This window comes from Salmo trutta, chromosome 11, assembly GCF_901001165.1.
Source record: "Salmo trutta chromosome 11, fSalTru1.1, whole genome shotgun sequence".
Classification (NCBI taxonomy): domain Eukaryota; kingdom Metazoa; phylum Chordata; class Actinopteri; order Salmoniformes; family Salmonidae; genus Salmo; species Salmo trutta.
The window spans coordinates 14,401,012-14,428,475 of record NC_042967.1 but is presented as its reverse complement, the minus strand read 5'-3'; the positions used below and the strand labels follow the sequence as shown (position 1 = coordinate 14,428,475).

At 42.7% G+C, this 27,464-nt stretch overlaps 2 protein-coding genes across 4 annotated transcripts in view; one reads left to right on the top strand and one right to left on the bottom strand.

The window, feature by feature from the left end:
- LOC115202260 (probable E3 ubiquitin-protein ligase HERC3) overlaps positions 1-19,478 on the top strand; it is a 40,219-nt gene extending 20,741 nt beyond the window's left edge. For both annotated transcript variants that reach the window (XM_029766281.1, XM_029766282.1), the window contains 11 exons: positions 37-150; positions 628-651; positions 756-845; positions 1,267-1,437; positions 2,828-2,971; positions 5,162-5,328; positions 10,326-10,392; positions 10,630-10,712; positions 14,838-15,021; positions 16,031-16,133; positions 17,261-19,478. In XM_029766281.1, the coding sequence (XP_029622141.1) occupies positions 37-150; positions 628-651; positions 756-845; positions 1,267-1,437; positions 2,828-2,971; positions 5,162-5,328; positions 10,326-10,392; positions 10,630-10,712; positions 14,838-15,021; positions 16,031-16,133; positions 17,261-17,469 (1,356 nt within the window). In that variant the 3' untranslated portion in view covers positions 17,470-19,478. The remainder of the gene's footprint in view (positions 1-36; positions 151-627; positions 652-755; positions 846-1,266; positions 1,438-2,827; positions 2,972-5,161; positions 5,329-10,325; positions 10,393-10,629; positions 10,713-14,837; positions 15,022-16,030; positions 16,134-17,260) is intronic.
- Positions 19,479-19,587: 109 nt separating this feature from the next.
- The window catches only part of LOC115202259 (protein FAM13A), a 78,932-nt gene continuing 71,055 nt past the window's right edge, over positions 19,588-27,464 (bottom strand). The window contains exons 16-24 of one of the 2 annotated variants that reach the window (XM_029766279.1): positions 27,086-27,302; positions 26,279-26,423; positions 25,646-25,933; positions 25,454-25,537; positions 24,323-24,418; positions 23,059-23,142; positions 22,161-22,369; positions 21,705-21,806; positions 19,588-21,534 (exon numbers count right to left, since the gene is read on the bottom strand). In XM_029766279.1, the coding sequence (XP_029622139.1) occupies positions 21,411-21,534; positions 21,705-21,806; positions 22,161-22,369; positions 23,059-23,142; positions 24,323-24,418; positions 25,454-25,537; positions 25,646-25,933; positions 26,279-26,423; positions 27,086-27,302 (1,349 nt within the window). In that variant the 3' untranslated portion in view covers positions 19,588-21,410. The remainder of the gene's footprint in view (positions 21,535-21,704; positions 21,807-22,160; positions 22,370-23,058; positions 23,143-24,322; positions 24,419-25,453; positions 25,538-25,645; positions 25,934-26,278; positions 26,424-27,085; positions 27,303-27,464) is intronic. The other variant, XM_029766280.1, reaches the window with a different exon arrangement.

Here is a 27,464-nt window from a genome sequence, read left to right as displayed (position 1 = left end):
TCTGAGCAGGGCTGTTGTGCTGCTGTGTGTGTCCAGGTTAACCTGAAGGCCGGGCATGTGGAGTACAACCGCTTCTATATCCCTGACATCACCACCCTGGTGGACATCCAGGAAGACTACCTCAAGTGGTTTCTGAGTAAAGCAGAGATTGTGAGTACTGGAGCTCTCTACGTCTCTCTCTCTCTCCATCTCGCTGTGTGTCTCTCTCTCTCTCTCTCTCTCTTCTTGTGACGATGTCGTCCTGTGGAATTTGGTGTGTGTGTGTCCAATGATCTAATTCTCATCCTAATCCAATCGAATGCTACTCTCACAGACGAGCCTCCAGCCCCTACCCCTATACCTCTTCCCTCTCTCTCTCACTCCCTCTTTCTCCCTGCATAGTAGAATCTGTCGAACTGTTGTAGGCCCTTTCTAGGAAGAGCACAGAGACTTTGTTGTCCCCACCCTCATATTTTCACCTTTGTGCCTTGTAGCTCTGGCCAATGTCTCAGTAAACTGGTATAGCTAGACAGCCATACCTCTGCCACTAGCCGTCAATCTGAATACACTGTTATGATCCTCTACAATATAGTTTTCATGGGTAAATTGGACAAAACTGAGTTGATGATTTATAATTTTGTTTTTCAGAAAATGAGAACACCAGCAGTACAGGTATACAGGCTGTTTTCTAATCAAATGAGTGTAAATGCCACGTTATCTATATGCTAAGAAAGACATCTCTTCAAACGATAACGTTTCTATTTTCTTCCCTTCAGAGCTCAGTGACTTTATGTGCCTACCCGTTCATACTGAACGCCCAAGCCAAGACCACCATGCTGCAAACTGACGCTGAGCTACAGATGCAGGTAACAGCCAGGATTGGAAAATTATATGTACATTTTTACAGATGCTCTGGTACAGAGCGACTTATAGTAGTGAGTGCATACATTTTAATTTGTAATGATCCCTCCAGGGAATCGAACCCACAACCCTGGCATTGCAAGTGCCATGCTCTACCAACTGAGCCACACGGGACCATTTATATAAAAGTTTCCCACTGTTAACTCAAGTTTGGAACTGATTTATGTTGACATTTGCCGTGTTAAAATAACTTGTTTTTATAGACAATGTAAGAATGAATCATGTCCCTTGGAGAGCATTTAATTGCACTTGTCTTTTTTTTAAACACTATGTAAAATAAAAATAAAATAAAAATCCATCTCCTACATTGGAGGGTGGGGTGGGACATATTTTTGATCGTTTCCCCTGTCTGTGACCTTTTCCAAGATGGCGGTGAGCGGGGCCAACATGCATAACGTTTTCATGCTGCTGACGCTGGAACCCCTCCTGGCGCGGAACCCCTTCCTGGTGCTCCACGTACGCAGGGACCACTTAGTGAGCGACGCCCTGAGGGAGCTCACCATCTACTCCGACGTCGACCTCAAGAAGCCCCTCAAGGTCAGAGTTCAGCACTTCTCAGGGTCACAAAGATCATGTAGTGTGTCGTAAATAGACAGAGATATTTTTTTAGGAGAGATCTTTGTAATCAAAGAGAAATAAGATAACACTACCAATCATCCATTGTTTGTCAACGGCTGCACATATCACTGTTGTTAGTGCCACTTGAATTACAGAAACTAAACACATATCACTGTTAGTGCCACTTAAATTACAGGAACTAAGGACATATCACTGTTGTTAGTGCCACTTGAATTACAGAAACTAAACACATATCACTGTTAGTGCCACTTAAATTACAGGAACTAAGGACATATCACTGTTGTTAGTGCCACTTGAATTACAGAAACTAAACACATATCACTGTTAGTGCCACTTAAATTACAGGAACTAAGGACATATCACTGTTGTTAGTGCCACTTAAATTACAGAAACTAAGCACATATCACTGTTAGTGCCACTTAAATTACAGGATCTAAGGACATATCACTGTTGTTAGTGCCACTTAAATTACAGGATCTAAGGACATATCACTGTTGTTAGTGCCACTTGAATTACAGGATCTAAGGACATATCACTGTTGTTAGTGCCACTTGAATTACAGAAACTAAGGCCATATCACTGTTAGTGCCACTTAAATTACAGGATCTAAGGACATATCACTGTTGTTAGTGCCACTTAAATTACAGAAACTAAGCACATATCACTGTTAGTGCCACTTAAATTACAGGAACTAAGGACATATCACTGTTAGTCCCACTTAAATTACAGGAACTAATGACATATCACTGTTGTTAGTGCCACTTAATTTACAGGAACTAATGACATATCACTGTTAGTGCCACTTAAATTACAGGAACTAAGGACATATCACTGTTGTTAGTGCCACTTAAATTACAGGAACTAAGGACATATCACTGTTGTTAGTGCCACTTAAATTACAGGATCTAAGGTCATATCACTGTTGTTAGTGCCACTTAAATTACAGGATCTAAGGTCATATCACTTGAAGATGAGAAAGGGATTGATAGAGTATTTGGGCAGGAGTTAGTGCCACTTTAATTACAGGAACTAAGGCCATATCACTGTTAGTGCCACTTAAATTACAGGAACTAAGGACATATCACTGTTGTTAGTGCCACTTAAATTACAGGAACTAAGGACATATCACTGTTGTTAGTGCCACTTAAATTACAGAAACTAAGCACATATCACTGTTAGTGCCACTTAAATTACAGGAACTAAGGACATATCACTGTTGTTAGTGCCACTTCAATTACAGGATCTAAGGTCATATCACTTGAAGATGAGAAAGTGATACATAGAGTATTTGGGCAGGAGTTAGTGCCACTTTAATTACAGGAACTAAGGCCCGCTCTCCCCCCTCTAGGTGATCTTTGATGGGGAGGAGGCGGTGGATGCAGGGGGGGTAACCAAGGAGTTCTTCCTACTGCTGCTGAAGGAGTTGATGGACCCTGTGTACGGCATGTTCACCCAGTACACCCAGTCCAACCTGCTCTGGTTCTCTGATAAAGTGAGTCGTGTACCACTCAGTGGAGGCTGCTGAGGGGAGGACGGCTCATAATAATGGCTGGAATGGAGCAAATGGAATGGGGTCAAACACATGGAAACATTGTGTTTAATGTATTTGATACCATTCTATCTATTCCTCAAAAGCCATTACCACGAGCCCGTCCTCCCCAATTAAGGTGCCACCAACCTCCTGTGTGACCGCTTCTACTGCACAACACTGTACCGCTAACCACGATCTTACTGTGCATATAGGGCTGATGGCATTCATAACATGACATAATAAAACTGTGAACCACTCACACTGCAACACTAACAAATGTTGATAACTGAACATATCGAACTGTAATTATAAACTGGGTGGTTCGAACCGTATATATCAAACCGTATACCACGGGTATGACAAAACATGTATTTTTACTGTTTTAATTACATTAGTAACCAGTTTATAATAGCAATAAGGCACCTCCGCGTTGCGTCGTGCCTAAGAACAGCCCTTAGCCGTGGTATATTGGCCATATACCACAACCCCCGAGGTGCCTTATTGCGTAAATATAGTGCTGATGTTACTCATAATACTGTGTAGAAAAAAAAGAAGCTAAATAAATAAAACACTGTACTTGAAAAGGGCTGTAGTATTAAATATTTCTTGCAAGTGCGTTGGAGTATAGTACATGATTCAAGAGAAGTGTATTAAATGCCTTCACTGACCTTGGCAACGGTTGCTAGAGGAATAAAATAAAAAAGGGAAGTGTTGCAAGCGAACAGTGTAGTAGTCTGTTGAATAACTGTTTTTTTTGTGTGTTGTTTTTTAAAAATGTTTCCAGGTAAGAACGCATTCTCTTTTACAGTAATGACAATAAAACATGTCTAACCGTTAATGGGGGACTGTGACATCTTAGAATTGGCTCTTTGTAGAAAACCAATGTTACAGTCTGTCTGACTACATCCTAATTGGCACCCTATTCCCTATATAGTGCTCTATGCCATTTGGGACACAGACCCTATCTAGTGTATGAAGCAACACCAAGGTCATATTAGTTGTCAAATCCCTTCTACTCATGTTTTGGAAGCCAGCCAACCACCTCAACATGTCAGAAGGGTCCATTTCATTATCTTCTACATCTAAACAACATTATGCATTTTCAAAGACTAACAAGGTCACAAACAACGTTTCAAAAATATTTCCAAATGCTCTGAATAGACACGGTTGGTCTTGGTTACCTGAGTGTTTAGCTGTTTACCTGTGTCTCATAACGTCTTTTGTCTGTATTTCAATGACCTTTGTTAACCCCCCGACCCAGGCTTGGCTGTGTGGCCTGGCCATTGTGCTGTAAGTTGGATACCTTCTATTGTGTGAAGGGACATGCCACTAGGCCAGAAAGGTCATATTGGTTGTTGTGGTTTGTTGAGGGTTGAAATAATTATTGTATTGAAATATGAACCGCTTATGTAATGAGAGCCGTCCTATCGGAGTGAGTTGACGTAGATCAGTTTTCCAGGAAAAGGGACGCCCATGCGAGGCAAGGCGACATCGGGAACGTTCACTCACGTATAACAAAATAGCAACCTGGGTCGTGGGAAAATGAATGAATGTCTATGAACCCTTTGACACTCGCAGGTGACAGAGAGTAGTGATTTGAAGGAGGAGCTGAAACGGGGCTGTAACAATAGAATGAAGTGCAATAGGCTCAGAATAGGTTTGTAGGGTTCATCAACAATATTTTGTTAGAAAGGCATAATAGGTCATTATTCATATGTAGCTTGTAGTTTCAATCAGAAACACATGCGTAATGAATCAACAACAATTCTGAGTAGCCCAGTAATACATTTCCCAGTTGGTGAACATTATTGAATGAAGTGGTTGAATTAAAAACAAATGAAATCTTGGTTTGGATTTAAAAACAGACCTTTGGTGGTATGCCAGCCTACATTTCCATCATAAACAAGGTGTACATCTCAATAGTTTCAAGTCCTTTTTGGTTTTTTTCTCTCTTAATACTGATAAACAGTTATACAACACTTTCAGTAGGCTTCAATCTTGTTGCTTTCACCTCTCCTGTATTTTCTGATCAGCGAGGAACGAGCAACAAGAACAAGAAGAGGACGGCTCTTAAGACTATTGTTATGCACCCAACAAAGCATTGCCTCTCTATCTAACTTCCTTGTTGTGTCTCTCTCTGTTTGTGCCCAGTGTTTTGTGGAGCACAACTGGTTCAATCTGATAGGGATCATCTGTGGGCTGGCCATCTATAACAGCACCGTGGTGGACCTCCACTTCCCCCAGGTCCTTTACAAGAAGCTACTGGGCGTAGCACCCACTCTGGAGGACCTCAAGGAGCTGTCTCCCACAGAGGGCAGGTAATGTGAATTCATAGCCCAGCCACGAGGCCTCTAGGCTGGGATGGACTTGCATGCTAACTCCCCCTAGCCACATCTTGTTAAAAGTTCTACATGGAAAGTGAGTGTTCTTCATTCATTAAAAACGACTTGGTGTTGAACACAATGTTTTTACTGCCATTAGGTATATTGATTGTCCATGCTGTTTGTATAAATGTATTTCCTATTGGGTGCGGAGAGATTTCATTCTGGGTTTATTTTTTAAATTCCCCCTTCCCTCCTTATTTGAAAACGTTGTGTAAACTCAACATTTCTTCAGAAGGCAATAATTGAGTGTTGGGCTTAGGGTTGGGCGGCATCCAGATCTTCATACCGTTCCTGTACCATACTAGGGTATATCGTATTACTGGCAGTACACACTGTTTCTTTCCAAATGCACAAAACAAATTTAGGCAGCAGGGATCTTGATCCAGGAGGAGATTGTTTGTTTGTCTCTGCTGTAACTGCTGTGTCAGCGATTACAGCTGGGAGTCTTTCTGTGTAAGTCTAAGAGCTTTGCACACTTGGATTGTACAATATTTGCACATTATTCTGTTGACCATTGCTAGACAGCCATTTTCAAGTCTTGACATAGACTTTCAAACTGATCTTATGAGTAAAAACTGTGACTAGGCCACTCAGGAACATTCAATATCATCTTGGTAAGCAACTCTAGTGTATATTTGGTCTTGTTTTTTTAGGTTATTGTCCTGCTTATAGGTGAATTAGTCTCCCAGTATTTGTTGGAAAGCAGACTGAACCAGGTTTTCCTCTAGGATTTTGCCTGTGCTTAACTTATTCCATTTCTTTTTATCCTAAACTCTCTAGTCCTTGCCGATGACAAGCATACCCATAACATGGTGCAGCCACCACCATGCTTGAAAATGTGCTACTCAGTGATGTGTTGTGTTAGATTAGCCACAAACATAAAGCTTTGTATACAATACATAAGGTTAATTTCTTTGACACATTTTTTGCAGTATTACTTTAGTGCCTTTTTGCAAACAGGATGCATGCATTCTGCACTGGCTTCCTTCTTTTCACTCTGTCATTTAGGTTAGTATTGTGGAATAACTACAATGTGGTTGATCCATCCTCAGTTTTCTCCTATAACAGCCATTAAACTCTGTTTTATTGTCACCATTAGCCTCATGGCGAAATACCTGTGCCGTTTCTTTCCTCTCCTGCAACTAAGTTAGGAAGGACGCCTGTATCTTTGTTGTGACTGGGTGTATTAATACACCATCCAACGTGTAATTAATAACTTCACCATGCTCAAACGTCTTTTTTTTTTACCAATCTGGAAAACCTCTCTGGTGTTTGTGGTTGAATCTGTGTTTGAAATTCACTGCTCGACTGAGCGACCTTACAAACAATTGTATGTGTGGGGTACAGAGATGAGGTAGTCATTCAAAAATCATGTTAAACACTATTATTGCACACGGAGTGAGTCCATGCAACTTATTATGTGACTTGTCAAGCACATTTAGGCTTGCCATAACAAATGGGTTGGATACTTATTGACTCAAGATATTTTAGCTTTTAATTTTTTATTAATTTGTAAAAAATTATTGACATTGTGTATAGGGCAGTGACACAAAATCTCAATATAATCAATTTTATATTCAGGCTGTAACACAAAGAAATGTGGAGAGAGTCAATGGGTGTGAATACTTTCTGAAGGCACTGTACTGTACATCACCCAGCGGTTGGCCTAGGGTCTAATTGTCTGTAGATGGTCCGGAGGTTAGTGCTGAAGCTTTTTATCCTTAGATTACCATTCTGAGGGCTACAATTAGGGTAGTGCATCGGCCCTTGAGCGTGTCACAGTAAAAGACAGCCTTCTTTAAGGAGTTGGCTCCCTTGGGAGTGTTGGGCCACAAAACAACCCAGACGATGAATAGTGTCTTGTTGTTTTGTCATGGGTTGTGTTGTTTTCTTGGCCTGACGTTTGGGTACACTTAAGACCGAGGCAGTAGAGTGTCGACACAGCTGTGGGTTTTGAAGTAAGTGGTGGTGAAGAAGGAAGAGAAATGAATGACAGTTGGTTAGTCATTTGGTGTGTTTCTTTACTCTAGTATTTCTGTGTACTCCTAGTACTCTGAATTGAAATAAGATAAATAAAAAAACTAACTAGGCAAGTCAGTTAAGAACAAATTCTTATTTACAATGACTGCCTACCCCGGCCAGACCCGGGCCAATTGTGCACCGCCGTATGGGACTCCCAATCACGGCTGGTTGTGATACAGCCTGGATTCGAACCAGGGTGTCTGTATTGACACCTCTAGCACTGAGATGCAGTGCCTTCGACTGCTGCGCCACTCGGGAGCCCAAAGATAACTGGATATCAAATACAGTTGAAGTCTGAAGTTTACATACACTTAGGTTGGAGTCATTAAAACTCGTTTTTCAACCACTCCACAAATTTCTTGTTAACAAACTATCGTTTTGACAAGTCGGTTAGGACAGCTACTTTGTGCATGACGTAAGTAATTTTTACAATTGTTTACAGACATTATTTCACTTCTAATTCACTGTATCACAATTCCAGTGGGTCAGAAGTTTACATACACTAAGTTGACTGTGCCTTTAAACAGCTTGGAAAATTACAGAAAATTGTCATGGCTTTAGAAGCTTCTGATAGGCTAATTCACATCATTTGAGTCAATTGGAGGTGTACCTGTGGATGTATTTCAAGGCCTACCTTCAAACTCAGTGCCTCTTTGCTAGACATCATGGGAAAATCAAAAGAAATCAGCCAAGACCTCATAAAATAAATTGTAGACCTCCACAAGTCTGGTTCATCCTTGGGAGCAATTTCCAAACGCCTGAAGGTACCACGTTCATCTGTACAAACATTAGTACGCAAGTATAAACACGAAGCCGTCATACCGCTCAGGAAGGAGACGCGTTCTGTCTCCTAGAGATTAATGTACTTTGGTGCGAAAAGTGCAAATCAATCCCAGAACATCAGCAAAGGACCTTGTGAAGATGCTGGAGGAAACAGGTACAAAAGTATCTATAGCCACAGTAAAACGAGTCCTATATCGACATAACCTGAAAGGCCGCTCAGCAAGGAAGAAGCCACTGCTCCAAAACCACCATAAAAATGCCAGACCACGGTTTGCAACTGCACATGGGGACAAAGATCGTACTTTTTGGAGAAATGTCCTCTGGTCTGATTAAACAAAAATAGAACTGTTTGGCCATAATGACCATTGTTATGTTTGGAGGAAAAAGGAGGAAGCTTGCAAGCCGAAGAACACCATCCCAACCGGGAAGCACGGGGGTGGCAGCATCATGTTGTGGGGGTGCTTTGCTGCAGGAGGGACTGGTGCACTTCACAAAATAGATGGCATCATGAGGATGGAACATTATGTGGATATATTGAAGCAACATCTCAAGACATCAGTCTGGAAGTTAATGCTTGGTCGCAAATGGTTCTTCCAAATGGACAATGACCCCAAGCATACTTCCAAAGTTGTGGCAAAATGGCTTAAGGACAACAAAGTCAAGGTGTTTGAGTGGCCATCACAAAGCCCTGACCTCAATCATATAGAAAATTTGTGGGCAGAACTGAAAAAGCGTGTGTGAGCAAGGAGACCTACAAACCTGACTCAGTTACACCAGCTCTGTCAGGAGGAATGGGCCAAAATTCACCCAACTTATTGTGGGAAGCTTGTGGAAGGCTACCCGAAATGTTTGACCCAAGTTAAACAATTTAAAGGCAATGTAACCAAATACTAGTTGAGTGTACGTAAACTTCTAACCCACTGGGAATGTGATAAAAGAAATAAAAGCTGAAATGAATTATTCTCTCTATTATTCTGACATTTCACATTCTTAAAATAAAGTGGTGATCCTAACTGACCTAAAACAGGGAATTTTTACTAGGATTAAATGTCAGGAATTGTGAAAAACTGAATTTAAATGTATTTGGCTAAGGTGTATGTAAACTTCCAACTTCAACTATACCTACGTCACAGACTACTGTAGTTGAGTACTTTGTGCAGAAAAACTCAACTCCACAACCCATAAGAACACCAATCCAATACACAGCCCATACAAATCAAGGCAGCACACTCCCATCTTCCCTCCAACTTCAACAGAATGTGAGACATCCCACTTGGCTGCCCTTTGGGTCTGGAGAGAAAGAGGAGTTTATTTTCCGCTTGGCACCCTATCCCTGGCTCTGTTACTCCATGCATACTTCCTGTGTTGTGGTAGGGTTGGCTAGCATCTCCCTAGCAAGCATAGCTTAGTGTAGTCCCCTCCAACACTCTCCATCACTCACGGTCTGTTATTGTCTCCCAGCGTTAACAAAGCATAGCCCTCATTCTCCAGCACTATCTATTATTAGCTCCTAGCATTAGCATAGCATGGCCCCCATTCTCCATTAGTGTCTATTATTGGCTACTAGCATTAGCGTAGCACCCATTCTCAATCACTGTCTATTATTAGCTGTTAGAATTAGCATAGCCGGCATTCTCCATTAGTGTCTATTATTAGCCGCTAGCGTTAGCGCTCAAACAGGCTAGCGCTACAGGAAGCCTTGTTGTTCCCGCTTCTGTTCTATCCCAGATAATCCAGGTGCTTTGGGGACAGAACACAGCTGGCCACCAGGGTAAGTGCTAAAATGTGACGTTAGCGATGTCACTAAATGCTACTGAGGGCAGAGGCCTTAAAATGGAGAGTGTGTTATCCCCAGCTAGGTTCGGGAGAAAGTCTTTAGCGATGGCTGAGGCTGCCAGGGAGGGATGCCGTCCGTGTCAGTGATGAAAAGTGTGCTGGATGAGTCTTTACCTCAAGACGCAGCTATGTGGGAGGAATTTTGATGAGGATGACATTGGTCTTCTATTTCTCTGTCTTGCGTTCCCTCTCTCCCTCTCTCTAGCCCTCCTCTTTGTTTTCTCCCATAGAGAGACAGAACATTCTCTACGGTCATGTGTTAGTGAATACGTCTCTCGTTCTCTCTCTAGGAGTTTACAACAGCTCCTGGACCATGAGGAAGATGACATTGAGGAGACATTTTGTCTAAACTTTGCTGTAAGTCCTCACAGGGCCCCCCTGTTGTGAATTGTACCAACTCTTGGAGATGTCTGAACACCACACAAAACACCCACTCCCTCCTGAAACACTGTCATCACCCATTAAAAGATGACTGTACAGAAAGAGCTGCACAACATTCAGATGCCAAATCAGATGCTGCAGTAGAAATGGATGATATTTAGTTGCCTGACTGGGTGATATCTAACCCCCCTCCCCCCACTGTGTCCATCCCAGATCACCAGAGAGTACTATGGTCTGACGGAGGTTAAGGAGCTTATCCCTGGAGGAGACCGCATCACTGTGGACAAGAACAACAGGTGGGGCCCCTTATATATACCCAACTATAACTATATCACATTATCACAACAACACTGACTTTAAAACAGCACTGCAACCGTAAGCTTCTTCCTCTCTATTACATCACGGTCCCCAGATCATGTTTTATTTCACATTTTAAGAACAAATTCTTATTTACAATGACGACCTGTCAAACACATCAATAAACAACATGCCAATAAACAATAATTACACTATTATATCTACAAGTATGTGGTCACCTGCTCGTCCAAAATCTCATTCCAATAGCATGGGCATTAATATAGAGTTGGTCCCCCTTTGCTGCTATAAAAGCCTCTACTCTTCTGGGAAGGTTTTACACTAGATGTTGGAACATTGCTGCGGGGACTTGCTTCCATTCAGCCACAAGAGAATTCGTGAGGCCGGCACTGATTTTGGGCAATTAAGCCTGGCTCGCAGTCGGCGTCCCAATTCGAGGGGGTTGAGGTCAGGGTGAACTGCTTAGAAGGCCAAAAGTATTGGGACAAGTTCACTTATGTGAATTAAAATAGCTAAAAGTGAAGTATTTGGCCCCATATTCCTAGCACTATATCAAGCTTGCCACTCTAGTAACCTGTTGGATGCATTTGCAGTTTGTTTTGGTTGTGTATCAGATTATTGTGCCCAACAGAAATGTAATGGTAAATAATATATTGTGTCATTGCAGTCAGTTTTATTGTATATACGAATAGAATATGTTTCTCTACATGAATGTGGATGCTACCATGATTACGGATAATCCTGAATTAATTGTGAATAATGATGAGGGAAAAAGTTAGATATGCTAACCTCTCACCATTACAATAACAGGGGAGGTTAGCATTTTGGGGTGGGTAGCCGAGTACAGAGCCAAAACAACCAAAAATGTTTCGCTGTCCCAATACTTTTGGAGCTCACTGTATTTTGAGGCGGCCCTTCTGTCACTGACACAGAGTTAGAGCAGCATATGGAGGAGTCCATTGAGGTAACAGTACGGGGGTGTGCTGGAAGCTTGTGTTGAACAGATGGGGATGTCCCCAGCTAGGATTGGGTTCAGAACAACAGCAGCCCACATCTCTCCACAAATCCTCATTATACTTTGACTAGCCATTTGGCCGTGGGGCCAAATCCTCAGGGCCTCCACCCAGAGAGAGAGAGCAAGCGAAAAAATAACCCATTCATCCTGCCAAAACAGAGTCTGACTACGAAGGCCATTTTGAAGGCTGTCTGTTATGACTTGAAGTGCAGGCATATCTAGAATTTTCAAGTGGCAGATAGCCTAGTGGTTAAGAGCACAGGACCAGTAACTGAAAGGTCACTGGTTCGAATCCCTGAGGTGACTAGGTGAAAAATCTGTCAATGTACTCTTGAGCAAGGCACTTAACCCTAATTGTTGCTGTGGATAGGACCGTCTACTAAAATGTAAATAAGTGAAAGCATAATGCCAGGAGTTATTCCTACTTATAGACTATAACTGCAGCCCAGAGTTTTCCAGGACAGGTCACATGGTCAGGAAAAACTGGGAAACAATGAGTTGAGTCACCTTTCCTCTTCATTACACCGAGGGAGGTTTGTTTATTGTGAGTGGAGTTGTGGAGGCTAGCTTAGCCCACAGACGCTATGGCAAGTTTCCTGCTCCCATTCCTCATTGGCGTTTGTCAGATCGAGTGTTTTTATTTCTGGCTGTGGGGCTTGCCAGTTAAATCTCTGGAGGGAGAGGCTGGGGTGTGTGTGTGTTAGTAAGAAAGGGAGAGTAGGCCGAAGAGCAATGTTCCTATTCCCCTGCAGCTTTCCTGACGTCTCTGTAGCTGGCTGCTACAATATCTGTCAGGAAATCAGGTGGGTGGCCAACCATGTTGCTACACAGAGTTCACACATCCTCCCTGGGCCATGCTGTGCTGAACTCTAAAAAAACTGAAACCATATCATGACCAAGACTGGGCATCGATAAGGTATTATTTATGCATACATTTAAGCAATGAGATATATTAGACACACAAAACTAGTCAAAAGTTTGGACACACACTGCCATCATCATCTTTTCCTCCTCACAGGAACCTCACACACCCTCACACAGGGACAAAATGTATGTGTGTGTGTGTGTGTGTGTGTGTGTGTGTGTGTTAAACATCCTATGTGCAAGGGCATAGTTGACTCTCTATCCCATGTGCAAGGGAACAGTTGACTCTCGATCCCATGTGCAAGGGAACAGTTGACTCTCGATCCCATGTGCAAGGGAACAGTTGACTCTCGATCCCATGTGCAAGGGAACAGTTGACTCTCGATCCCATGTGCAAGGGAACAGTTGACTCTCGATCCCATGTGCAAGGGAACAGTTGACTCTCGATCCCATGTGCAAGGGAACAGTTGACTCTCTATCCCATGTGCAAGGGAACAGTTGACTCTCGATCCCATGTGCAAGGGAACAGTTGACTCTCGATCCCATGTGCAAGGGAACAGTTGACTCTCTCTATCCCATGTGCAAGGGAACAGTTGACTCTCTCTCTGTCTAGTCATGTGCTGTTTTAAAGATAAAGTTCTTTACCAGTTAAGTTCCTGACTAAATGAGAGAAATTAATCAGGGAAAGTCCCATCCTTTAACTGGGATAGTTGTTTATTACTAGGATGAAAGTGTTAATGAGTAGAGCTCCAATCCACACTGCAGAATGCACAGTACCCAGCCCCTTAATAGTTACTAAATTCAAGATGGGTGTCTCAGTCCCATGTCATCTGGTAAAGCTTTGGATCTCAATTATAGATGGTTATGGTGATGGGTTATGTATGGTCTATTTTAATCTGTTTTGATTGGCCGGTGCAGTGGCCAAGGGTCTCCAATCTGCCCAGTAGGGCGTGTCTCCAGAACACAGAACACCTCCCCTGTGACACCTCCTCCTGGGAGAGACCGCTAGTCTGCGTCACAAATGGCACCCTAATCCCTTTAAAGTAGTGCACTATATAGGGAATTGGGTGCCATTTGGGACACAGGCTTAGTGCTGCTCTCACTGCTATTCTCTATCCTCACAAATCCCTATTCCCCTCCTGAGGGGATAGGCCTGCCTTGAGAATGAAGCTATACTGACAGTCACAGGAACAGCATGTACAGTCGCAGCTCAAAGGAAAATTTCACCCAAAAACTATCTTTTGGTATTTGTTTCATTCGTCCATTGTTGACAGAGTCCCTAAATGTTTTGCTTGTCAGCAATCAAGTTTTCAAGAAATGTAATGTTCAAAATGCAGAAATCATCCCTGGATGATGAATTTTGCATCATATGATTAATTTTAATAACAAACTTGTTAATCAAATAATAGAGTAATGACAAACTAAATCAAAAGGCCACTCTGTCAGAGTATAACTTATTCAATCATCAAACTGAAGCAAAGTCCTTTGTTTAAACAGTTCTACGGCGCCTGGATAGTCTTCAGCAGCTCCTGCTGCTCTCCATGTGGGGAAACCATTCATTTAAACCATAATGAGGCCACTCAGGCCAGCTGACCTGTAGAGCAGTGGGTTATGGGCCATGTAGTCTTATCCAATGATGACCATCTTAGGGCTGACAACCCCTCTGTGTGGCATGGCCGTAGGTGGAGGGGCTTGTCACATCACGTGTGTGTGTGTCGTATTAGTGCAGCAACATGAGACAGGCAGGGGTTTAAGCAATAACAAATTAAATGGTTACAGGGAATTACTCTCACTCGAAAATCATATGAAGATGGCATAAGTCATGGCAAAATATGTAGAATATCAGTAAATTAGCTTTGAAGCGGCAAACATTTCTATCCACCCCATCGCAAAATGTGTATACGTGCCGGAAATTGGCTTTTAAATTATAACATTTTCTCTCCGTCCCAGGTTAAATAGTAGAATTTCATGAAATTAGTTTCACAACTGCAAAACTTTCTCTCTGCCCCATGGCAAAATGTGTAGAATTGCAGTAAATTATTAAAATGTAAAATGTTTCTATCTGCTGCCAAGAGTGCTTGCATACGGCCCACAAAAGGTTAGGGCTGGCCCTGGCTATTAACTACAACCAGACTACTGATTGCATCTCTAAAATTAGGATGGTAAACAATATGGCCACTCAATATTCTTTGTGTTATGTCTGTCTGTGTGTCTCTCTCTGTGTCAGGGAGGAGTTTGTGGAGGCCTACCTGAAGTACATGTTCAGGGACTCGGTGAGCGAGCTGTACCAGGCCTTCTCCTCTGGGTTCCTGAAGGTGTGTGGTGGGAAGATCCTGTCGCTGTTCCAGCCCTCCGAGCTTATGGCCATGGTGGTGGGAAACAACAACTATAACTGGGAGGAAATGGAGAAGGTGAGCTTTAAAGCTAACGCTCATGCTAATGGTAGGTGATACGAAGCTAACCCTAATGGTAGGTGATGGAGAATGTGAGTGCTAATGCTAAGCTAACCCTAATGGTAGGTGATGGAGAATGTGAGTGCTAAGCTAACCCTTAATGGTAGATGGAGAATGTGAGAGTGAATACACCCCAGGGCAGTCAATCACGGAGTCAAACATCCATGGAAAACACTGGTGTTAACACTAAATACTGTTACCGGAGAACATCAAAATGGGGGGGTGTAATATAATAAAACAGTTGATGCCATACTGCAAAGCACAGTGTCAAAACTAATCAAAATAATTGATCACTAAAATGAACCTGTCTTGACCAGGCAGTTTCCGAGAGCATAGCCAATTAGACAAAACCCCAGTCAGAAACCAGGAAGTTTGAGCGTCTGCCTGGTCAAGTTCGAACGTCGGGACATGTATGGCTTGCTGAGGGCGGAGCCGAGGAGGGCATGGGGATTAGCCATTGGCTAATGGAGGAAGTTAAAAAGGTCAAGGTCACCGTAAGTAATGTGCACTGGGCTTCTCCTGGATTAGTTTGTTTTTAGCGTGTTGATGTCTTCAGATGATTGTAAGGGGCCTGTGATCTATGTTTACTGCGAGTGTCATGTGCAGGATATTGACAACATGATGGGGACTCTTGCGTAAGCGGGGTGTTTTCACAGCACTGCTCAGAATGTGGGAAATGTGTATGAAGTTTGAACGCTGGGGTTAGGTTAGGCTAGGTAAAGGGTCTGCACATAAGTGCGTGAGTGTATGCACCACACACACACACACACACACACACACACAGCTCTGTGAGGAATTCCACAGGCTGTCACATATGAAGGAATCATGTTCTAACTCTGAATAACACTTAATGATAGTGACGAAGTAGAATGCTTTATAGAAGTCATAGCAGTTGGCCAACTTCAGTTACATAACTGTCCTTAATATAATAGAACCATATTATGTTGTTTTGGCTTTTCTACTACAGAATGCGGTTTACAAAGGAGAGTATTCAGCCACTCATCCGACTGTGAGGATGTTTTGGGAGGTATTCCATGAGTTCCCTCTGGAAAAGAAGAAGCGGTTCTTATGTAAGTACTAAGTAGAGCCCTCGGTTCTTAAGTAGGCACTGAGTAGAGCCCTCGGTTCTTAAGTAGGCACTGAGTAGAGCCCTCGGTTCTTAAGTAGGTACTGAGTAGAGCCCTCGGTTCTCATGTAAGCACTGAGTAGAGCCCTCGATTCTTAAGTACTGAGTAGAGCCCTCGGTTCTTAAGTAAGTACTGAGTAGAGCCCTCGGTTCTCATGTAAGTACTGAGTAGAGCCCTCGGTTCTTAAGTAGGCACTGAGTAGAGCCCTCGGTTCTTAAGTAAGTACTGAGTAGAGCCCTCGGTTCTTATGTAGGTACTGAGTAGAGCCCTCGGTTCTTATGTAGGTACTGAGTAGAGCCCTCGGTTCTTATGTAAGTACTGGGTAGAGCCCTCGGTTCTTATGTAAGTACTGGGTAGAGCCCTCGGTTCTTAAGTAAGTACTGAGTAGAACCCTCGGTTCTTAAGTAGGCACTGAGTAGAGCCCTCGGTTCTTATGTAAGTACTGAGTAGAGCCCTCGGTTCTTAAGTAGGCACTGAGTAGAGCCCTCGGTTCTTATGTAAGTACTGAGTAGAGCCCTCGGTTCTTAAGTAGGTACTGAGTAGAGCCCTCGGTTCTTATGTAAGTACTGAGTAGAGCCCTCGGTTCTTAAGTAAGTACTGAGTAGAGCCCTCGGTTCTTAAGTAGGCACTGAGTAGAGCCCTCGGTTCTTAAGTAGGTACTGAGTAGAGCCCTCGGTTCTTAAGTAGGCACTGAGTAGAGCCCTCGGTTCTTAAGTAGGCACTGAGTAGAGCCCTCGGTTCTTAAGTAGGTACTGAGTAGAGCCCTCGGTTCTTAAGTAGGTACTGAGTAGATCCCTCAGCCAACACCTCGTTAAACTATCACAATGACAATCTGTAGATTTACTCAAGGTCTAAATAGGCACTTACTAGTGTTGGGACTTAGCCAGTGGCTCAAGCTCAATGTTATCTATTTCTAATGCTACAAGGAAAGAAGACGAGGAAAGAAAGCTGCTTGAGTATTAGTACTCTCAGCCTCAATGACACTGTACATCTAAAGCTAACGCTATCCCTCCCTCTCTCAACTATAATGCTATACCTAATGCTAACACTAGCCCTCCGCTCTTTCCCAGTATTTCTGACGGGCAGTGACCGCATCCCCATCCATGGCATGGAGAGCCTCCGCATCTCCATCCAGTCCACATCGGCCGAGGAGCACTATCTGCCTGTGGCCCACACCTGCTACAACCTGCTGGACATGCCCCGCTACCAGACCAAAGAGACCCTGCATCGCCGTCTCACCCAGGCCGTGGAGCAGTACGAGGGCTTCAGCCTGGTTTGAGACCCATTGGCTGGGTCAGTGGCTCCCCCTAGAGGCCTGGAGGACCAGGGGGAATTAGCATGGCTGCTAATGTACTTTAATAACAACGCCCTGTGAATGGGGGTGGCTGGATGGACGGATGGGAAGGGGGCTACTATTCCATAGCACTTTCCCTATACAGTTTACCGTAAGAGATGATATATTTTGAGTTATAATTGTGTCTTCTATGCAGATTGATGTACATAACTTGAACAGTTTTAATTAAACCAGCTTTTTTGTTGCTTTAAGATAATTTATTGAATTGAATAGTTTTTTGGGGATTTGAAAAATTATACGTGTCAGAGGTGAACATTGAAGCTGGGATCTGGTCTTTTACCGCTGATCTTGGGTCAGTTTGAGGACAGATGATACCAGATTAATACATCAGTCTGGCCTTTTACCGCTGATCTTGGGTCAGTTTGAGGACAGATGATACAAGATTAATACATGAGTGAATAGCAGGCAGACATTTCCATACTCAAGCCCAATAAATACATGGCGTTCTAATGCCATACCCACAATACCAGTCTATTTCTACATTAAAAAGACTAACTGACCGACTGGAGTTACTTACATGTCCTCAATCTTACATTTATCAATATTTCTTTGATTGCAATGCCGTTGGAGTGATTTTATTACAGTAGTATTGGTGAAGTCTTTTTTTTTTTTTTATGGATGTTAAAATGTCTGTGCATGTTGTCGAGAGGAAACGCTAAAAAGACTCCTCGTCGTTACATTATAAACAAAACACAGAAATACAGCTGATCCAAATGTCTTTGATCCCTGTAACCCCAGATTATTTATTCCTAATCTCAATGTCAATCTGGGAGATCTGTTGGTGCCACGAGGTCAGAATGAGTGCAAATTCGTGGCCTGGCGGATAATAGGTTGATTTACAGAATATCTGTTTATGGTTCCCACCGGTTCCTTCTATGATGACACACCGTTCGGACCAACGACATAAGGATCGGTCAATTTGACCTCCAGAATTAGTCTTGGGTCATTTGATTAGGTTTAAGGAACAGATTATATTGGGTGATGTTATTAGCAATAACGAACTGAAGCAAACAGCTCAGTATTGTAATGACGTTTGGATGAGGGTCGGAGGACGTTGCACTTTGAACATCTCTGCATCGTTTCCCGGACGTTACTTCAATTACTATTCTCGCAAGTGTATCTGGATCGTGTGTTTTGATATGCAAGTGATAAAAATAACTTTGTGCATTCTGCCTATTCAGTCCTATTACTGAACGTCTCAGCATACCATTTCCTTTCTTAAGCCATGTCTTTCTCCACTGTAACTGGGGTCAAGACAAACATGTCATAATCTATAAGGATGGCTGGTCTCCTTGTTTGTCTTTTGTTTTAATACATCAATAGCCACAAATTCTCCCAAGGGGAAAAATTACTATGATTTTCATTTCTAACTCTTGTTGCCCTCAATGTAAACAATGACATAACAAAAACAAATGTCATAGTGACATTTTGTTTATTCAATGCTGAGCTAGGGCAATACCTGAGGGAGGCTCAGTGTGTTCTATTATAGCCTGGTCCCTAATCCATTTGTGCTGACTAAAGTAGGTGGCAAGACAACAAACCAATCAGCGACCAGGCTAAGGGAAAAGCCTATTCATTCCTTATTCTTATTTCGCCATGGTAATGGCGACAATTCCAAATCATGGGGGTCAATGTTTCTTGGTCAATGTATGCAAATAAGGGCTTATTAGTGGATCTATAACTGGATTGTTTCAAGTATATCATATTTAATTTTGTACCTTTTAAATGGATGGCATTTCTTTATTTTTTTCCTGAACAAATAAAATGTAATTCCAGCTTGCCCTGTAGTTGTTTTAAATCAAGAAGCTATTTTATAGATTGGTCTGGGAATAAGGATAAATGAGGTACTATAGGGGGACTGTGTAAAGAAATTAATTTTGCTGTAGAGTTTAACCAATATCTGAATGAAATTGCCATGTTCTTTGGTCTTTACATGCATGACGTTGATGTGTTCTTGTAGTATTTCCCTGTGAAACGTGTTGACATTCATCACACCAATTCAGTACCACACAAACACACCAGTGAAAACCCAATGCCAATAAACTCAGTAAAAATAGGTTTGGTTTTATATATACAAAATACATATACAATTTATGTACTAAAATGTACACACCCATAATTCATTATGTCCACCAGTGTTTTACATTCAATAAAAACGAAAGTCACACTGTTAAAATGATCCATTTTGGGGAAAAATGTACTTGCTCACTTAGCAATGTAAACATAGATCTGGATCCATATTTACAAGGAACAAATAGGCTATGATAAAATACCTACATAAAGAAAGCAGCATGCCTTGGTTGAGTATTGAAGGTTCTGCGTTGGGGATTGGCAGCCATTTTGATAGTTATTGGGACTTTTCTTTAAGGAAGGATGTTCCACACAAAATGGCCCTTCTCGGTGTTGAAAAGTGTGAGCAAAAATATACCACTGATTTCAAGACAGGATAGCTTATTTTCACAAAGTGAGTAGGAAAAGAAAACACACCAATGCAAAATAATATACAAGCAGTCAAATTCATAAGTGACTGATGACCATGATCACAATAATTAATGAAATTGTATACATTGATCCACTACACTATTTTGGTATGCAATCAGTCATTTTCTTTGGATCATAATAACACAGACTTTGTTTTACATTCTAGTTCTCAGTTTAAACAAATTAACACTCTGACATTTCCTCATAGTTATGCTAAAAATACACACAATTTCTGGAAACAAACAAATAAGCATTGATGATGACGACAACTGTGTTTTTCCTAGGTTAACATCGAGATTATTGCCACGTTCACGTGCTAGTCGGAACTAGGAAACTCTGAAATGTTCGACTCGCTAACTGGTTGTAGTTATACATGTGCAGCGTTCAACCAGTTTGCAAGTCGGAAATTTCAGAGTTTCCTAGTTCCGACTTGCACGTGAATGTGGCATATGGCACCAATCATGAGTTACATTTTAAAAAATCCATCCATTAGCTGAACTCTGCTAGACTGGCTCTCTGATTGGTTGTTTGCATGCAGGTTGTAACTGTCTCCCTTACAAAAATACACAATCCCCTCATTAATTATTTCTGATTACAAAATCTTGTTTCTCTAAATGGCAATACCTTAAAGTACATAATCCCAAATCTAATGTTATACTCCACATTTTAAGACTTTTTTTAATCCAATATAAAAGTCTATATGAACTACCATATAAACATTCAAAGGAAGAAAAATAAATTAAATCAATACAACACTTTGTAAATGTATCCTTTAAATTAGTGATGACTATTCAATGTAGGGTAGATCTTGGTATCAATCAATATCAAGATGCACAAAAAAATACAAAAATATTCCTTTGAAAAAAGGTTGGTTTTGGTCCACTCTCTGCGAAGGCAGGAAAATGCGGATGTTTCCGGTTCTCAGGGATACAGTATTTTCCTCCACTTCCCCTGAAAAACCGATGTGGGGACTCTGCTCAGGCGTCTTTTAAGGCCTGCTACGTTAGGTTAGTATTCATTCAAAGATGCCCGACATTTTGAGTTCCCGGGGTTCTTCTTCTATACGAGGGAAACAACAGACAAGATGGAGTAGCCTCCGGGGCAGCACCTACATGTCAGTTCCAACACCTCTCAGGTCAGTAACGAAGCCATACCGTTTCCCTTCTACAGTTGGGATTAATCGGGGCAACATGTTGGTATCTCCTGAAGCCAAATGTGTCTATGGAACAATTGGCACAAGAAAGAAAATAAAAATATTGTGAGGGATGATGAGGTGTATCTGTTTTGCTATGGATGGTTTTCCTTTCCATGGACTGGTGTGGTTCATCTCTTATTAAGCCTGAACCTCATTCATTCCTCTGTCAGTCTGTGATGTTTTATTTTCTTTAGAGGAACTTAGAGGCATCTCCTTTGCTGATGAGAACCTCTATCAGCCTAAGCTTGGCTTTGATGTGCTTGTATTCGTTATACTCTACCGCCAAAGGGGAGCGGTCTTCCTTCTGCGCGTTTCTATGGCAACAGCAAGTGGGAGGAAGCAAAATACAAACATTAGCTTAATGGACGACGGTCAAAATGGCTGTGCAACCAAAGATGAAGGACAGTAATGAGTCCTCGCATCATCTAATTGTTTACATTTAGTCCAACTATGACACGAAACAGAACCGGAAACGTCATCTTACCTGCCGTTTTGCCTGAAGAATTGATCTTCAAACTCTCTTAGGTTCTTGCGGATTCTCTTTTTTTCCTCCCGGGCCTCTTGTAGCTGCTCCACTAGTTCCGGCCTGTGTGTGGGGGGGGGAGACAAACACAGCTTTAGGCATCTGAACCTCAAAGGTTGTTTTGACTCTAAAAGGCTTTTAAAGTCCTTCAAGTTGTTTCCATCTTAGTTGTTTAAGAAGTGAACGTTCTTCTAAACACATGAAATACCACAGCTAACTTTAATTGATAAGACATCAACAATAACATGAGACTACTAAGGATAGCAGTACTTTAATTCTACAATCTAAACTACAATGTCCTTGTTATTCACCCATCCAGATTCTTTAGATATAGGTCAATTATATTTAATTCAATTCAACTTAATTTATCCCCTCGGGGGCAATTAAAAAGAGGTCAGTGTCGGTTTGGGTGCTTACATGGTGGCCGAATGCAGGTTGGACAGACGCATGTCGGTGGTGTTCTTGGAGGGCGAGAGCTCGTCGACGGGCGAGATGAAGCCGTCCGTCTCCTCCTCCAGCTGGTCCAGGAAGCCCAGCATACTGAAGTCTGGACGCACTGTCCCTGTGATCAGGCACTGGGGCTTGTTGTTGGACTCAGAGTCATCCTCAGAGCCATCCTCCTCTTCCTATGGGGACAAAACCAGCGAAGGGGGAAGTCAGTGGAGGGTTAAGGGGGGAAAGGTTGAGCGATGCTGGGGTGAACTGATCGTAGTGCCATGGGGCTGTCAAGGGACCCCCAGGGTCAAGAGCTAGGTTAATGCAAGAGAATCAAGTATTGTGAATCTAATGTTACTGGAATCAGAGCACAAAGACACATTTATTCAGTCATTTTTCAGACACAGGCCAGTTTGATGAGGTTAATACATGTCTATTGTTAATTTTTCCACTTTGAATTTCTTTTAGACGGTCTCAATCAAAACTATTCTAATACATCCACAAATAGCAGCACACACGTGATGAGCATCTCAAGACCAGAGTTGATTTGACCATCTCCCTGTTTTTGCTTGATTGGATTATTTGATTATCCGATTTATTTTTGGTGTACACACACATTGACACACACCATGCACAGGCAAGTCGCCTTGTTAGTCCTTCTCACACACTATCAAGTTGATCCCAAAGCAATCAATCTAAGCATCAAAAACCAAGTTGATATTGAATCAAAACCGCCCCCCACGAGTGCTATGGGCGGCCACCCAATCCACAGGCTGCAATCAGGTTTGGTTGAGAGGTGAGGGAGTAGGGGATTGGAGGATGCGAGGGAGTTGCGTTCTGATCACTGATTAGTCGAGCACGAGCAGCAGTGTGTCTTCACCTTGATGTCGTCAAAGAAGAGCGCGGCTTCGCCCTCGATAATGGGCTGAAGTAGAGGACCTCTGCGTTTGCTGGAGGGGGAGGCCTGAGGGTTAACAAGGACGGGTTACCACTCGAGAACTGACCCCAGTTCAGCTCTGACTACAGACCACATAGAGAAACTGACTGAATAGCATCCACTACAAACTGATCCTGGACCAGGTTTGTCACTGTAGGATTTTCTGCTGAACACTACCATGCTTCTTTTGGAACCTGTACCAAGTACTAGGATCAAAATGACCTGCTCTTGTTTGTGGGACCTTGTCACGACCACAATAGGCTTCTTCAGTGAAAACAGCACTAGGCTCTCGTGTGATTTTAAGCCTCTGAAAGGCAGGCTGTGTAACAGGTTCTTACATCAAACAGATAAGGGTATGACAAGTCAGCTCTTTAACACAATGAATTCAGCAGTTGACATAACCCTATATGCCACCATGTACAGTACATCTACCGTACATAAACGTTTGCTAGGTCTCCAATTTATATAATGAGGATTAAATGTATTATATAAAGTGTGTTCTGTACAGTACATTAGGTTCATAACACAGATTACATATTGCGTAATCAAAGTGTTTACAAAAGAAATTGAAGGGGAAAACTGGGACAAAACATGAAAATGTTCTCTTGTGTACCTGTTACATAAACCATATGGAGATGAAATGTATTACAATGGAAAAATATATTCTAATAATCTTTAATGTATTGGTTGTTAGAGGTTATTGTGAGATTATATATATATATATTTTTATCCCCTTCTGGTTTGAATCCAGCCTCAGCGAATCCCTATGTCTGATGAGAATCTGAACTCTTGAACAGTGTTTCCTGCCCCTCCGTACCCATCTTTCAGGTCTAGAGGGAGAGTCTGCGTGTGTATGTGTTCGTAGTTCCCTGTGGCCAGCTGAGTTGCTGTGGCCCCAGGTTGTCACCTTTGAGCTCTGTTAAGAACCTGTGGATCCACTGAGCCGCTTAAACCGAGTTTAGGCTTAGGGCATTGGCCTTGAAGCTAACCTAGCGCTACGGCTAGCCACTACACAGAGTCCCGACTATGGACACTGGCCTAATGCTAACATTAGCATTGTTAGGATTAAGTGCCCACGTAAAGGAGCTTGATCTTCAGCCAATGCTACGTGGTGACCTTTACCACCAGCTCCTCAAAGAGAAACCCAGGAACAACTCTGCTGTGGAGAAAATGAAGGGAGAGAGCAAAGAGAGCTAGCTATACTTACAATGACGGGGATGGTGGAAGCTCGGCAGAGGATCTGTTTGACCAGGCGGTATCTGTCATACAGGGGCTTCATGATCTGTCTCTCAGTCTTGGTAACCTAGAGAAGAGGCAGAGAGAAAAGGGAAAGGCACATTGTTAGCAATAGCACACCGTTAGCTACCTAGCATTAGCACTTCCCTGTGGCGCTACAATAGCACACCGCTAGCTAGCTAGCATTAGCACTCCCCTGGGGCACTACAATAGCACTCTGCTAGCTAGGGCTGACACACAACAACATGCAAGGTATCATAGATTCCATCCCCATCAATTCAAATCCAATGTTTTCTTTAGTACCTCAGAGGACAACTGGCCATAAACTAGGATAGAAAGTCACACAGGGAAGGCTATGGGTGTCAGAAGGGACACCTTTCCACTTTCTGATAAACAACCTTAACAAGGATTAGCCCTTGCAATTAGTCCAATCAAAAACGGATTCCATGTCCCTTCCTTAACAGTTAAATTATGACGTTAGCTGGCTTTTTGTCCTTTAGCCATTGTCATCGCTGAGAGGACAATACTCGTTACAGCCGTCTAAAGACGTTTGGCCTGCCAATAACAATATATTGCAGTGAAGAAGGTCATGTTTTCATTGGTATTTCATCCTTTTAATAATGTATTGTTGTATCTGGGTCTCTATGGCTGCATTTATACCAGCAGACATATTCTAATATTTTTTTCATTAATTGATCTTTTGACCAACCAGATCAGCTCTGAAAAAGATCTGCTGTAAAAAGATCTGATGTAAATTGGTCAAAAGACCAATTAGTGGAAAGAAAATCAGAATATGGCTGCCTGTGTAAATGCAGCCAACGTTGTATCTAGGTTGCATGAAAATATTGCATAGTTCAAAGCACACATCTGTGTGCACACATTCTGCACTCTACACACACATAAACAGCCTGGTTCAAGACATTATTCACTATTCAGTTGTGATCTAGGTCAGGTTTTCCACTCTCTGTAGACTGATTTAATGCATTTGTTGGATTTTTTTTTTAGCTATCAGTTACTGTTCAGGCAGTGGGTGGGCTATCTAGAAGGCTCTATGAAATAGTTTTGGGGGGGGCAGGAAAGGGACAGTGGACAAGACACTCACCGGTCTACCGTGGATGCCTTCGTAGTACAGGAGAGCCTTCTGTAAGGCCACCTTCTCAGCGCCAATCTGCTCCCGGGTCATATCCTATCAGAGGAGGAAGACACTGTTAGCCTTTAGACGTTAACCATTAGCATTTAGCTATTAACAGTGGTCAGGCATGTACAATAAGCGGCTAGGCGGCTCCTATCTCACCTTGACGTCCTCGGGCCGCCCCACCTCGTCCCTTTTCTCCTGCAGCTTGTTCTGGACGCCCTCCAGTGTGTTCTCTACCGGGGGCTTGGGCGCCTTCTCCTGTTGGGGCTTCTTCTCCAGCTGGGAGCCAAAGCTCTTGGGCAGGGTGTTGCTGCGCTGGCGGGTCAGCGGAGGGAGGTCCTCCTCAGACTTGTGGAGCTTGTGCTCTTTCAGGTCTTTGCGGAGCTTGGCCAGTTCATTCATCCACTTCAGGACCTCTGGGTTGTCAGCCTTGTCACTGTGTGAGGGCTGTAAAGAACAACATGATTTCTCTTAATCCACAAACAGCAGCAGTGGGTAGTCTGACGTCTTCCCACAACATCTTGACTTTTTCAATTGACCCCATTCCTGACACGCCTCCCATCAGCTGAGTCTCATTATGAACTCTCTAATCGTATTTACTTTGAAGGAAGCCAGTCGTGTCTTATAAATGGCATTTTATATTTCTGTGCATTTCTTTGAATGCCTAATAAGCTCGTTGTGCTGCCCTGCTTTCTCTGATATACTGTAGCTACATTAGAAATCAATCAGAAAGTTGCTCACTCATTTTTCCTTGCTGTCCAATGTTTCAGCTACAGAGGGGCTACTATTTACCCTGTATTTGCGCTCCTCCTCAAACTTCTCCTCGTACTTGTGGATCTTCCTCTTGAGACCGTGGATCTTCTTGGAGAGCTGGGCTGAGGTCAGCTCCTGCTGGTCGTCGTCACCGCAGGAGCCCAGAGAGGAACTCCTCCTCCGACTGCAGGATAGAGACACAGCCATAGAAATAGAAGGACTGCCTGTTGCTATGGACACAGAGTCACGTTGGACGTATGCACACGCCTTCACTCTAAACACACAATCTGATGGCCACCCATTGTAAAAACACACGTCCATGAACACACATCTAATCACACATTGTGACTCCCATATTTTGTAAATAAAACGGTAAGATAAGAATCACGAAAGCCAGTTAACGTTAGCTGTCTACTATAATTATTTTCGTCTTAGATGTTGAGTTTACAATTGCAACTTTTTGATAGCGAATTTTCCAGACGAGTGTTTGCACTGCAAGTGATAAAGCAGATAAAGGCGCTATACATATACCTCAGTATAGTTGTGACTGTAAATTATAATTACATTTTACTGCTGTAACGTTCATAGCTAACTCGACTTGCAAAATGCCATTTTTTATAATAGTAAGTACTAGGTTTTCCTTAGATATTGTAACTACATACCAGTAGCTGTCTAATACTGACGAACGATCTGAGTTTGTTTACAAAAAAAGGACAACTGTCACCCCGATAATAATTCATAAAACACACAAAAACAGTCACACAAACTCAGTCACACAAACAAACCTACACACACACTACTAGTCCCCAAAGTCAGCAGTACTGTAAGTCCATGTCGGTTCCTCACCTGGCAAAGGAGTGTGCATTGGGCGGCGAGGGTGGCACCTCGGTGTCATCTATGTACTGCTGACAATGACCGTAGGCGTGGAAACGGGGGGACAGCATGGGGTCGCTGTCCTCTTCAATCAGCTGGCGAATCAGGCGGCCCCCCACTTGGGGCGAAATGCACGCCTCCTCGCTGTCCATGCTCTCCCGTTGCCACGACGAGTAGGCCGGGACTGGCTCTGTGGAACACACAGAAAATAACACAGGTTAGGGGCGGCAGGTGGTTAGAGCGTTGGACTAGATCAAATCCCCGAGCTGACAAGGTAAAAATCTGTCGTTCTGCCCCTGAACAAGGCAGTTAACCCACTATTCCTAGGCTGTCATTGAAAATAAGAATTTGT